This window comes from Larimichthys crocea, chromosome XI (genome assembly GCF_000972845.2).
Source record: "Larimichthys crocea isolate SSNF chromosome XI, L_crocea_2.0, whole genome shotgun sequence".
In the NCBI taxonomy this organism is placed as follows: Eukaryota; Metazoa; Chordata; class Actinopteri; family Sciaenidae; genus Larimichthys; species Larimichthys crocea.
In genome coordinates, this window is record NC_040021.1 from 6,823,401 (window position 1) to 6,836,420 (window position 13,020).

Consider the following 13,020-nt stretch of genomic DNA (forward strand, 5'->3'; position numbering starts at 1 on the left):
AGGGAATAATTCCTTGTCTCGCTCGACGTGCTGAACGATATCATTCGTACAAATCATAAAAAAGTTGATGCTTCGGTGGTAAGCAGAGGTAGAAGAAGTACTCAGAGTAAACGCAAGACTAATACAACAATGTAAAAATACTACAAGTCCTACATTTAAAATCTTACTTGAGCAAAGGTACAGAAGTACTATCAGTAAAATTTAAAGTATCAAGCTCTCATTCAGCAGGAGAATATAATTGGGGCTGATTATTATAAATATTATAAATGACATTATTAGATTGTTAATACTGATGCAACAGTGTGTAAGCAGCAGCAATTTATTGATGTAGCTGTCAAGGTGAAACTAGTTTTAAAAGGTCCCGTGTGTCAGATTTAGGGGCTCTGTTTACAGAATATAACAGAAATGGAATTTAATATGCATAACTATGATTTTATTAGTGTGTAATCACCTGAAAATATAAACCGTTATGTTCTTGTTACCTTAGAATGAGCTTCTTCCTCATCTACAGACACTGCGGGCGGCTCTGGATGTGGCTTTACTTTACGCACGAGGCAGAAGGAGGTGAAACCTCTTAGTGTAAATGTGTAGAGATCCAAAAAAATGGCGGCTTCCGAAACTGAACTGAACATTATTGGACAGCGCAGTAAACGCGTTGTTATCAAGCTGTTGCCTGCTTGCAACAACTGCAGCAAACAGGCGATAGACATACATCATAGATTCTTCATATACGGTCAGTGATATCCAACTCAGATTAAAGAACCATCGGTATGTTTAAGAGGTTTTAAATACAGTAAACTACAGTAAACACTTAACTAGTCAAGTCACATCCGATTTGTCAAGCTCTGTTAACCTGAAGAAGGCGACTGGTAGCAGACACACGACATTGCTGTGGTCTAAACAGTAAGTTTCTATAAACATCCACAAATCTCCTCCCTATGGACAACATGCCATTCAGATGTATGGCTCTGGGTTAGGAGGTGTGTGTGTGTGGTTATGTATGGAACCTACCACTAAGTCCAAACACGTCTCCTATGTCTCCCTCTACTGGGTTTCTTTGTATTCCCTCCAGGACACGGAACTGCCTCATTTATAAAAGCAAGACAACAGCCGGCACTGGATGTCAGAGTCCGAAGAACTGAAACAAATGATGTTCTACGATTCACACTCGTGTCTTCCTTTCCATTTCCAGATTAATGACACGCTCTCGGTGATGCAAGAGGGTTGTGTGAGCATACAATCACTAACAAAGTACTGCCTGAATTAAGGAGAATAATTTTAGTGTTTTGGAAAATAGAGAGAGAGAGCAACTGATTTTAGGATGAGGGTCTAATGATAAGATATACATTCAATCCTGTAGATTAGTGACATACGCTGACTCAAAAAAAACTGAGCTGGAAAACCCAATAAAAGTGCAATATTATGCAGTATGTCAGCTGAATCTTTAATGTACACATGAGTGGTATGAATTACTAGATTAGAAAGTTCTGACTATGTTAATGATTTCATTCAAGTTTCACCTTTGAAGGAGGCCGTGGTCTCCTCCTCCACAATGAGAACCACACAAGCCAGCCAGATCCTGTAAATCCAACTACAGCTCGACTGCATCTTGTAGTAGCCAACAGCCAGACAGCATCACCGACTGCTATACATGCTGCTGCATCAAATACCAACTTCATCAAGCACTAAAGCCAGGGCTTTCTCTCAAGATGTCAGTTTCTGTGAGACAATCCTCAGATGGTGTGTTTCGGAGCCGGGAAGTGCTAAACCTGTGTGAATATGTTTCATTTATTCTTTTGCCTCATTTAGAGGATGTTGCATAGAGTTATGGTGTTTAAAACCTCCAATCCTTTCATTTAAAATCACCCCACTGTTGCTGCAGTTAAGCATCCGCACGCAGACATCCATCCCTGGCTAATGCGTCTTCAGATGAATTCCATTAACTTTAATGTGTTCTGAAATTTAATTTAGAGGAAGGGGAAAAAACAATCTTACAGATGCTGTGTTATATCTGTGGTCTATAACTTTGTTCTGAGGAAAGTATTTCACTTGCCTGAAAAAGATCCTCCACTCTGCCAATATGAGAAACTCTGGTTCCTCCTGTGGCTCAGACAGAGAGAGGATAGGACTAGATACAGACAAACACACCAAGTGTAAAAATATTAATGGAGCAGCGATGTCCTTGATGGGCAGAGCTGAAGTGTTAAAGGGAAGGAAATAGTTGTGTACCATGCAACATAAATTTAATTACCAGTGAGTAATTAAGTGAGTCATAAGATCTGGTGACGTGAACAAGATATTTAATATTCCTTTTCTCCACAGGTTTCAGATCAGGACCTGCCAGTTTAATCCCATCCCACCGTCGCCTGGAGGATCAAACCACAGGCGACGATGGCGGGAAAACAGTACTCTGATCTATCGTGTGAAGCTCAGCAGTGAAGAAATGCCACACGTAGAACATACCCAGAGGGTCCACAAGCTGGTACACTGGACCCATCTCCTTGGCTTCATGTGGCCTGATGTTCCTGCCTGTCAGCATCATGTCCGATGCTTCAGGGAGACCCACCTCCACACACAGACGCAGATATTGTGAGTACATATACCCCCGAGTGAGGCTCTTGACCTTAATATACCCCAATGTAACTGAGTAGCCACTAGCACAAGACTCTGGCAGTGCTTTCAAGTTATTAAGTGAATAACTGATTAATATGAGTGTGTGTATTTATACCATTTTAGACAGTCTCTGAGTGCCACCTGCTCCGGGCAGCGGTCCCAGCACAACCCAAGACCGTTTCTTATGTTTCTTGAGGAGATTTGAGCTTGGCAGGCTACTGCAGACTACAGAGAAGCCATGACATCAGGACTTAGTGGTCAAATGTAATCAAACAGAACTAATCTGGCTCATCCTGTCACACACACATGGCTGTTGAGGTGGTGCTAGGCCCAGGTGGAAGTCCTGGTTCTTGAGGATCTGGAACTAGCAGTAGGCATGGATGGTAAGGTTTACCACGTTTTCTCTGCTAGAAACGCACTTAACCATGTTTTCTCCACCGGATAGACATCCTAGAGTTCACTTTATTATGTTTTCTCAACTGGAAGTGCAACCAGAGGTCACTTTACAATGTTTTATCTAGCACAGAACTATCCAAGAGGGCACTTTATGCTGCACTTTATGGCCAATTAACCCCCTCTCGAATCCACCAGCGGTGTAATTACTCAGCGTTTCAGTGACCACATGCACAATATGTCTAATTGATATTTGCCCCAGCGATGAAGCAAACCGGCCTTCCTGGAAACGAACACGGCACTTTTCCATCACCTCCATCAGCTCAGACTGCAGCTGTGCCGACAGTGCGTTCACATGCATATACAAGAAAACACGCGCACACACGAATGCACACACTCTGATTAGTCATGTCACATCTGTCTGTGAGAGACAGGTAGTCAAGGCTGTCACAAACATAATCTCTCTGACATGTATGTACTGTCTCACACTCTCTTCCATAAACACACACACACACACACACACCTTGGCTGCCGGATCACTGAGTCGTAGAACTGCCACATCATCCTTGAGCTCGTAGCTGACGTGTCTTCAAGCTTGATGGAGAGAACGGTACAAAAGAGGAGAGACCGTCAGACAGAGGGCTACCATTGTATTATGCTAATGTGTGCTGGCTTAACATTATCTCTGGAGAACGTTAGTATAAATAGAATACACTTGAATGGTGTCCTTGCTCAATGACACTCGGGCATACAGGAAACCAGCTGAATGGCAACTGAACAAACATTCAATGCTTTCAAAGAGTAACTAAACCCCAAGATCAAATCTCAAAGCAGATTCTGAACTCTCTAACTTCTTCACTGGTCTTCAGGGTCAGGTGATGTGCTCTCCCACAGATGGTACCAATGACGACTCAAACATCAACTTCACTGTTTTAGAGTAAGAGGTTTCAGTCCAAAATCCAACATTTTAAAAAAGGTATTCTTGGGGTCAACATAAACTTTTTAAAAATGGTTGTCAGGCTGGCAACACACACTAAAAAACCCAGCTGAAACTGAAAGTACGTCTGCTGTCATTAGTCACATTATATTTTGACTAATTAGTAATTCCCAATATTAAAAAAACACTGTGAGGCTGTGAGTTACACAGTCATGAGTAGTTGGCACATTTAACTTTTAATAGACCCTTTTTCACAGCAGCCATTTTGACATGGAATAATGGGGTCAACACAGGTGTTTCCAATTATACTAATTAGAATAGAATAGAATTAAAAGCTTTTATTGTCATTGTACAACACACATACTGCAAGCACAACGAAATTACAGGGGGCTTCGATGAGGTGCTTGTCCTAACATAGACAAAGATAAAAACACAATATAAATACAAATGCAAAAATAAAATAAAGATAATAAAGAAAACAGAGGGTATTCATAAAAAGTGAATGCTGCATCTTGCTTGTATTTGCATGGCAAATGGTAAAAGCAACTAACACTTTCTTATGGCACTGTACCTTGACTGTTCCCTGTTCTGTAAGTCGCTTTGGATTAAAGGCTGAACCTTAATTAGTATCACTGGTAACACCTGTGTCTGTCCAACTGTTTTCTGTCAGAATGGCTGCTGTGAAAAAGGTATTACAGTTTTGTCCAGTTGCTAACACACTGAAATGACATGGAGAGCAGAAATATTTAAACTGACACACAGGGAGCAAAACCTCATCTCAAATCTCCAAAACTTTAAACACATTTTCTGCTTTACACACATTTTGCAATTCAAAGTGGCTCTTTTTTTTAAGTGTACTGAACGCGGTTCTCTGCCTGAGACACAACAATCTGACATAAAGTCACATTTATGTGTTATGTAATTGTTAACACTTCAGTCAGGAATAAAAGAGCACAGGTGACATTTTTTTCTGCAGTTGTATTTCTCAGCTTACTTACGTTCACTCCAATGTAAATATATCTGCTGTGCATATGTTGCACTGACTTGTTTGGTGAAAAATAAAAAAAATTCCATAATATTTATGCCCACCAGTGTGTAGTTGGTTAGACAAAAATCTGTAAGTGTTTGCCATCTGGTGCAAAAGTTTGATTTTGGTTGCAGTGTTTCATTTTGCGGGATATATGAATATATATATTTTGCAGTTTGGGTGAATTGTGTTAGTATTTTGATAAAAACCAGCCTAGTTTGCAAAATTGTGTTTAAGCAATTGGGGGGGAAAAAAACTGTAATTAACAACCTTAGTAAACGTACAAGAGAACAACTGTCAAGTACATTTTTAACAATGATGCCATCACTATGGAAACGGTCTATAATAAAAACAGATGAGGAATTGCTGATTACCTGACAATAAAGGATATCTGCTAGCTTGGAGAGCGTCCACCTGTCTGTCACCTGTGACTGTGACGTAAGCACACCGTGCACTCACACAGACACGTGCTGACCGTTAGGGGGCGCACATGCATCGAACAGCAAAACAAGGAATAAGGACCTCAAACATTGCCGTATCTTAAAATATCATTGTACTCAAATTGTTACCTTTTGCTTTCTTACAGACAATATCGCTCATGGTGTTGGTGTTATAATTTAAAGTTAAAATTTAAACACAAGCAGGTTTGTAACAATTCAGGCAAAAGCTTGTGCGTTTTAATCAGGCATTATTCTGCCCAGCTATAACACAGCTGGGTCCTTGAAATCGTAGTTCATTAGCGCTCCTGAGTGTGGCTGTTTGACAGGGAAGCGGCGTCGGCAGAGACAAAACACAAACACAGGTGAGGTTAAACTTATCTATTATTATTTATAATGCAGCTGAAAGAGGGGGAAACACGGCAGCAGCTCTGCTAACGCGTCTCTTCAGCCCCGAGCACCGAGCAAGCCATCACAGCTAAAACTACAGCTAACAAGTAGCTACCTAGCTTCAGCTACCAGCTCGCTTCTTTTTGTTATTTAGATTATTTTCAGGTGATTTGTGATTGTTGTGAACTTTACTCTAAAGAGCCACCTGCTTAATCCGGCTGTAAACAGAGTCCTGATCCGGTTTGAGCCCCGTGAGTTTGTATTTCTGTCTCTGTCATTCTGCAGCAGAGGAATCTGGGTGAAGGGTCAGAGCCGGTCAGGGGGGCTGGGCTGTGTGACCGCCACATAATGACACATTAAAACACATTAAAACACATTTAATACATATATGTAATGATACAGATCTTTTTTTATTAAGTTTAAAAATGCACAAGATTTAAAAACCCATTGATATATTATTGACAAATAGCCTCATATCATGTTTTATATGGAGCACATGTTCTCTATACCAGCTGTTATTCTCTCTATGCTGTAAATACTGGCTTGTATTTCAAGCTGAATACAATTTAATCCGTCACGTTCTATCAGATGTATTATTTTCACATCAAACCATGTAGTGAAATGTCATTTTATCCAGTTATAAGCGGTCAGACATGCCTTGGGACTCACAGATGACTTTTTTTATTATATGCAGTGTTGAATCAAATCAGATTTTATTTGTATTGCACAAAGTCACAAAGTGCATTTGCCTCAGAGGGCTTTACAATCTGTACAGGGAGTGACGCCCTCTGTCCTTAGACCCTCGGTTCGAGTGAGGACAAACTTGCCCACAAAAAAAACATTTAACATGGAAAACAGGTGGAAGAAACCTTAAGAAGAGCCACAGAGGAGGGATAGATGTCACGTGTACAGGACAAATCAACACAGACATATTGTATAAGGTGTGATTCACACATTGAGGTCACCGGTTGACCTTTTGCCTACAGAGGTAGATCTGAGTCTTAGCCTGATGGGCTGTGATGTAATGTGATGATGATGATGATGATGATGATGATGGGATATTGGTAGCACCCCGTGTACAAAGGCTCCTGTCACTCTTCGGCTGTCTCTGTCAAATAAAGTATTAAAATATATATTTATTTTAAAAATGGTAACATGGAGTTTCAGGAAAAAAATAAAAAATGTTTTGAGTTTAGACAAATTCTCTGAGGAGGGCATGGCATATGAAAGATGAGGTCACTGTACGGGACGTATAGTTTATGAAATGCTGTCTGATACAACAGTCCTGCAGTAAGTGCTCCCTTTACAAAGGTCACCCTGAGAGGTGTTGATTCAACCCGCCCTCAGTGATTATAAATGGGATGTTCAAGTTGAAATCAAAAGTTTATAACAGAACGTAATAAAACATAAGCATGCTATGCCGTGAACTTTTACATTTGAACCCTGGTAACAATCACACTTTCTCTCTCCGTAGAACAAAATGGCTTCCATGCTGCTGAACACGATGTGGGGCTGCTCGGTCGGCCCTTCCTGGGCAATGCGGCTTGGTAAGTCGTCTACATACTTAACAGAGTCTCATTATGAATACATGAATACGTTACACATGTACAACAGTATATTAGTAGTTGTAAAACACACTTTACACTAGTTGGTGGTCCAACCTAAAACACAAACATCTGTTCTTTAAAATCGGGCTGCTACATCACTCTCTATCTGTTTATGTTGTTGTGTAATATGAACTGTTAACTGTTGGTGATGTTAATATTTTTCTCTGTGTGTCTCAGGGGCACGATCTCTCAGTACGACGGCACAGCTCCAGGCTCAGGGTAAGTCATTACGCTAAGATGGTCATGAGAGACAAATGACAAGTTTATTGATCCATTTATGTCAGTTATATCCTTCCATGACTCTAAATGATTAAAAATATATAGACTCAGTTTGACAACATTAAAATCTGTCTCACCTGTTACTGTGTTTGTTTTCCTTCAGTTCAGACAAAGAGCAAAAAGACTCTGGCTCGACCCGGCGTGAAGAACATAGTTCTGGTTGAAGGAGTTCGAACCCCTTTCCTGTTGTCTGGAACCACGTGAGTCTCTGCTCTTTTCTTATTGGCGGAAGCCTGAAGTTCATGATGCTGCTCAGAAAAGATTTGTTAACCTGGAGATAATCAGAAAACGTTTGTCATTCAAATATTAAACTGTCAATGTAAATGACTTTTAATCTTGCTGGTTTGTCTTTTACAGATATGCTGATTTAATGCCCCATGACTTGGCTCGAGCAGCTCTGCAGTAAGTGTGTCCATAGATCGAGCTAAAGTCTACTTGCTACCAAGCACTAGTGACATTTAAGAGTTTTTTTAAATGACATTTTCACTCACTATATTAAACTATCACTTGATTCTGGCCCCGTACGAACAGAAGTCATGTCTGTTGTCATGAACTCCTTCTCTACTTCTGCTCCATCTGTCGAAGCTAACGTTAACTAGCGGATTACACCGCTCACACACCTCTGTCTCGGCTGTCAGAGACGGTGAAGATTTGAGGAGGAAAGTCACTTTTGCAGCTTTCAGTTTTGGACAGAATGAAAAGACACTTTGGGGTCTGAAACATAATATCACTTGCATTTATAACCACGGTTCTCTGAATTATGGGTAATATTCAGGCAGGAAAGCGCTTCATACATGTCGGTTTGGACAGCGTAGACACAAACATTGAGGAAAAAAATGATCTAACAGAGGTGTTTGTACCTTGCCATTTGTACCTTGTCTCTTTTTGTTTTTGTTTTTTTGGTGTTCCTGTGATTTAAAATATTTAATTTGGGCTCCATCAGGGGTCTGCTGCACAGGACGGCTGTACCCAAAGACGCTGTAGACTACATCATCTATGGAACAGTCATTCAGGAGGTCAAAACCAGCAATGTAGCAAGAGAGGTATGATCACACACGGACAAAGGAGCATGTTTGAGCTGCTGTTCTGTTGTGTATCGCTTTCATTTTTCTTTTTGTTTACTGTGATTTCAGGCAGCTTTGGGTGCAGGCTTCTCTGACAAGATCCCAGCTCACACCGTCACCATGGCCTGCATCTCCTCCAACCAGGCGATGACCTCAGGTATGTCAGGGAAGGAAATCTCCTTCATTTAACTGCACAACACATTAGTGCAAGTGCTGGGTGATGATTATTTTGTAAAAGTTCACCTTTTTGAATTTTTTTGAATCAGTTGTCCTCGTGTTTGTTTGACCTTTTGTTTGTCTCTTCCTCCACCCTCCTTCTCTCCAGCTGTTGGTCTGATCGCTTCAGGCCAGTGTGACGCCGTTGTGGCTGGAGGGGTGGAGTTCATGTCCGATGTGCCTATCCGTCACAGCCGTAAGATGAGGAAGACCATGCTGTCCCTCAACAAGGCAAAGACACTTGGCCAGAGGCTCAGCTTGATTGGCAGCATCCGGATGGCACACCTGTCCCCAGAGGTACATATTCATAAAATAAAATGGCACCGCTTCAGTTTTAAAGTCGATTCTCCACTTGAGACTCAGTACTAAGTTTCATGATGTGCGTTTGCGTAGCTTCCTGCTGTGGCTGAGTTCTCCACAGCTGAAACGATGGGCCACAGCGCCGATCGTCTGGCTGCTGCGTTTGGCGTCTCCAGACTGGAACAGGACGAGTTCGCTCTACGATCACACACTCTGGCCAAAAAGGCTCAGGACGCCGGTCTGCTGCAGGATGTCATCTCCTTTAAAGTGCCAGGTAAACACTGTTTCAGCTTCTCGACTGACGTTTTTCTGTGTTTTATACTCACTTTGTGTCAATGTTGAGGTTTTTTTTTTACATGATGAGTGTATATTTTTTGTCTTTTACCAGGTCGTGATATTGTTTCCAAGGACAACGGCATCCGCCCGTCCTCCATGCAGCAAATGGCCAAACTAAAGGCCGCCTTCGTCAAACCTCACGGCACAGTCACCGCCGCCAACTCCTCCTTCCTGGTGAACAGAAACGCACACATCAGACCCAGAGGCTTGTAAAAAAAACAGTTATCTTATTTGTGCCTCATAAAAATGTGTTTTCTTGTGTTTGTCCTCAGACTGACGGTGCCTCTGCTGTGCTGATCATGTCTGAAGAGAAAGCTTTGGCTATGGGTTACAAGCCTAAATGCTACCTCAGGTATCTGCACCCTCTCTCAATTTCCCTGACGATGCTGTTTGAGTCGAGGTGCTGATTATATTTTATTTTTTATCCTGGCAGAGACTTTGTGTACGTGTCTCAGGACCCCAAAGATCAGCTGCTCTTGGGGTGAGTGCCTTTCCTAATGTCATATATGATTCACAAGTTTAAGAGCTTGATGATAAATGTTCTATTTTCTAACTCTTTCAGGCCCACGTACGGCACACCAAAGGTCCTGGAACGCGCTGGCTTGACCATGAATGACATTGACGTCTTTGAGTTCCACGAGGCATTCGCAGTAAGTAATTACAGAGTGTGTACATTGATCTGTTAATAATCCTGTCAATCATCAAGATATTTAAAGTTACAGATGCATTTCTTAAATTATAAAACTAGAATCTCTCAATTTCTGCAATCCAGTTGAGGCCTGTGTTATTTATTGACATCGATGTTGGAGTAAGATTTGACCGGCCTACTTCATATCCTGCACTTTTGAATCAGGAGAGATCAATGTGTTTTCTGTCGGTATCTATGGTAACTTTGTGTGTGTGTGTGTGTGTGTGTGTGTGTGTGTGTGTGTGTGTGTGTGTGTGTGTGTGTGTGTGTGTGTGTGTGTTTCCCAGGGCCAGATAATGGCAAATTTGAAGGCTATGGACTCGGACTGGTTCGGCCAGACGTACTTGGGCAGGAAATCGAAGGTAAACTAGCTGCTGGTCAGCTGCTGGCTTTTTCTGTGTGTGGATCCATACGGTACATTTGGATTCTCGCAGCACGACGCAACAGATGAACACTGAGTAAATTTTGGGTGTAATCATATTTTTATATGGACGTTCTGTAATCGAAAAACATTGTAGACCTTAGTTTCTTAGTGTGGTGTCATTCATCACCACAAATTAGATTTTTTTTCCTCATATTATACATTTTACAAGTTTTACAAAGTACAGATTCATGAAAAGCATTTCATTTATTATTATATTTTATATTCTATCACTCCTGACTAGCAGTGTGTCAATATACCGGTATTTACTTATTTATTTATTCCCCATTGTTATTCTTCTAATTGTTGTTGTTGTTGTTATTACGTCATTAAGATTACTTTTTTACTCATTTACTCCCATTACTTCCATAATAACCATTATCATTTACTGTGTTTTCTCTTCTTACTACCTTATGTTACACTAATTTAATTGAACAAATTGTGTGAGCTTACACAAATATATTTCACCATGATTGTATTCAATTAAACCATGATGTATTAAAAAAGAAATAATGATATCATCCTAATAATAAACCTATGATAATAATCTAAATAATTCACCATCTTTTTCATTCTCCTTTTGTGGTTCAAACTATCTGTAATTGTTGTTTTTGCACAGTTATGGTTACAAACTCTCTCCACCTCCCTACCCACAATAAAAAGATATAACATATATTAAGATAGATATAAGATATAATATTGTTATCTTGAGTTCTTTTCCCCACAATAATCATCCACTGAAAATCTGATTTTGGTCACAGCCCTACTCCTGACCAAATATCTGTTTGTGTGTTTGTTTGTATGTGTGTGTGTGTGTGTGTGTGTAGGTGGGAACTCCTCCCATGGAGAAGTTCAACCTGTGGGGAGGCTCTCTGTCTCTGGGTCATCCGTTCGGTGCCACCGGCTGCAGGCTGGTAACCACAGTGGCACACCGGCTGCAGAAGGAGGGAGGACAGTACGGACTGGTGGCGGCTTGTGCTGCTGGAGGACAGGTAATAAACACAGTGTGTGTGTGTGACGTCAAGAGACTCTTAGTTTAATCAAAGTGTATCTTTTCATCATGTGTTTATTTCTTGTTGATGTTTAACTCAAATAATCTTCCCATTCTTTTTTGCTTTTTTCCAGGGGCATGCCATGGTGATTGAGGCCTACCCCCAATAAAGTAAAACACTCAAGCTTTAACCCAATGTTCATCATGAAGGCTACACGCTAACATCCAGACAACAGAGTGTACATAAGCACCACTTTGCCTTGATCAGAGAGCAGTCAGATACAGTATGAGTGTGTGTTTGAGGAATCTTGTGTAAATTTGCTTCGAGGCCGTTAAATTATAGCAAGAAAAGTCAGCGAGGAATGTTTCCGAGTGGACTTTGAGGTGCGCCGTGTCAGCGTTGTCACTGAGTCAAATGTAACATAGCAAAAATGTAAGCACTCAGAGAAGCTAGGAGTGATTCTAATGTTTATATACGCTGTAATATTTTTTCTTTTCTTACCAACTGTTGGAATTAAATGGTGTGATGATATTCACACTGACCACTCTCATTTTTGGGTTGGCTTTTATTTTTTTTGTACCATAAAACTGAAGCAGCTAAACTGGATACAACAACTATCATTAATTTTTATTATTGATATTTCAAAAACCTCCCATTAGCTGCACATGCACAGTGATTACCTGCAGCTGAAATGCCAACAATTCACTGATTCCAGCCTCTGAAGTGTGTTAGCATTTGATGGATTTCTTCTCATCTTATATGAGAGTAAGCGGAATTCTTTTTGACTGTTGCAACAAACGATTTCAAGACTTTTGTTTTCATCCAATTTGCAGACACTGACATAAATGAGGTACAATCCACAGTCAACGTGAATAAGCTCCAAATTCCAGCTGACACAAGGCTGCAGGTGCTTGAATAAAACAGAACTGAGAAATCTTTTGAAAGCAAATAAGACAGAGAGAAACAGAGAGAGGAAAATGTTGCAAAACATGTTTCACTACTATTACAGATGAAACAATCTAGTAAATTATTGACAGTTTAAACTAAAGTGAAAACGATCATTTGTTGTGACCCAAATGTTTTTAAGCCCACAAAGACTCTTAAGTCTTTTCCTATAAAAATAATTATTTGTGCAACAATCAATGTATTTATTAAGAAAAAAATGAATCCGCTTCATCGCTGTGTGGGCGTGGTTTATTTAGGACCTACACATTTTAATCTGCAAAATCCTAAAAACTGAGCTTCAAACCAGTAAGAAAAGCACAAATCCAGAAATGTGTCATGTGAAGTAACTAAAACGCCGCTTTAAAATAGTTTGTG

The 13,020-nt window shown here is 40.5% G+C and overlaps 1 protein-coding gene and 1 long non-coding RNA gene across 2 annotated transcripts; one reads left to right on the forward strand and one right to left on the reverse strand.

The window, feature by feature from the left end:
- Positions 1-2,284: 2,284 nt before the first annotated feature.
- Positions 2,285-5,528, reverse strand: LOC113746900 (uncharacterized). Its single transcript, XR_003463204.1, has 4 exons — positions 5,345-5,528; positions 3,530-3,600; positions 2,729-2,838; positions 2,285-2,566 (listed from the first exon to the last, which is right to left on the reverse strand). It is a non-coding gene; the product is annotated as an uncharacterized LOC113746900 (long non-coding RNA).
- Positions 5,529-5,664: 136 nt separating this feature from the next.
- On the forward strand, positions 5,665-12,250 carry hadhb (hydroxyacyl-CoA dehydrogenase trifunctional multienzyme complex subunit beta). The gene is made up of 16 exons (XM_019266437.2): positions 5,665-5,772; positions 7,272-7,344; positions 7,582-7,623; positions 7,787-7,883; positions 8,041-8,085; positions 8,627-8,726; positions 8,817-8,904; positions 9,073-9,260; positions 9,357-9,537; positions 9,652-9,773; positions 9,872-9,951; positions 10,033-10,080; positions 10,162-10,249; positions 10,575-10,649; positions 11,536-11,700; positions 11,834-12,250. The coding sequence occupies exons 2-16, from the start codon at positions 7,278-7,280 to the stop codon at positions 11,867-11,869; spliced, it is 1,422 nt and encodes a 473-aa protein (XP_019121982.2). The 5' UTR covers positions 5,665-5,772; positions 7,272-7,277; the 3' UTR covers positions 11,870-12,250.
- Positions 12,251-13,020: the final 770 nt, after the last annotated feature.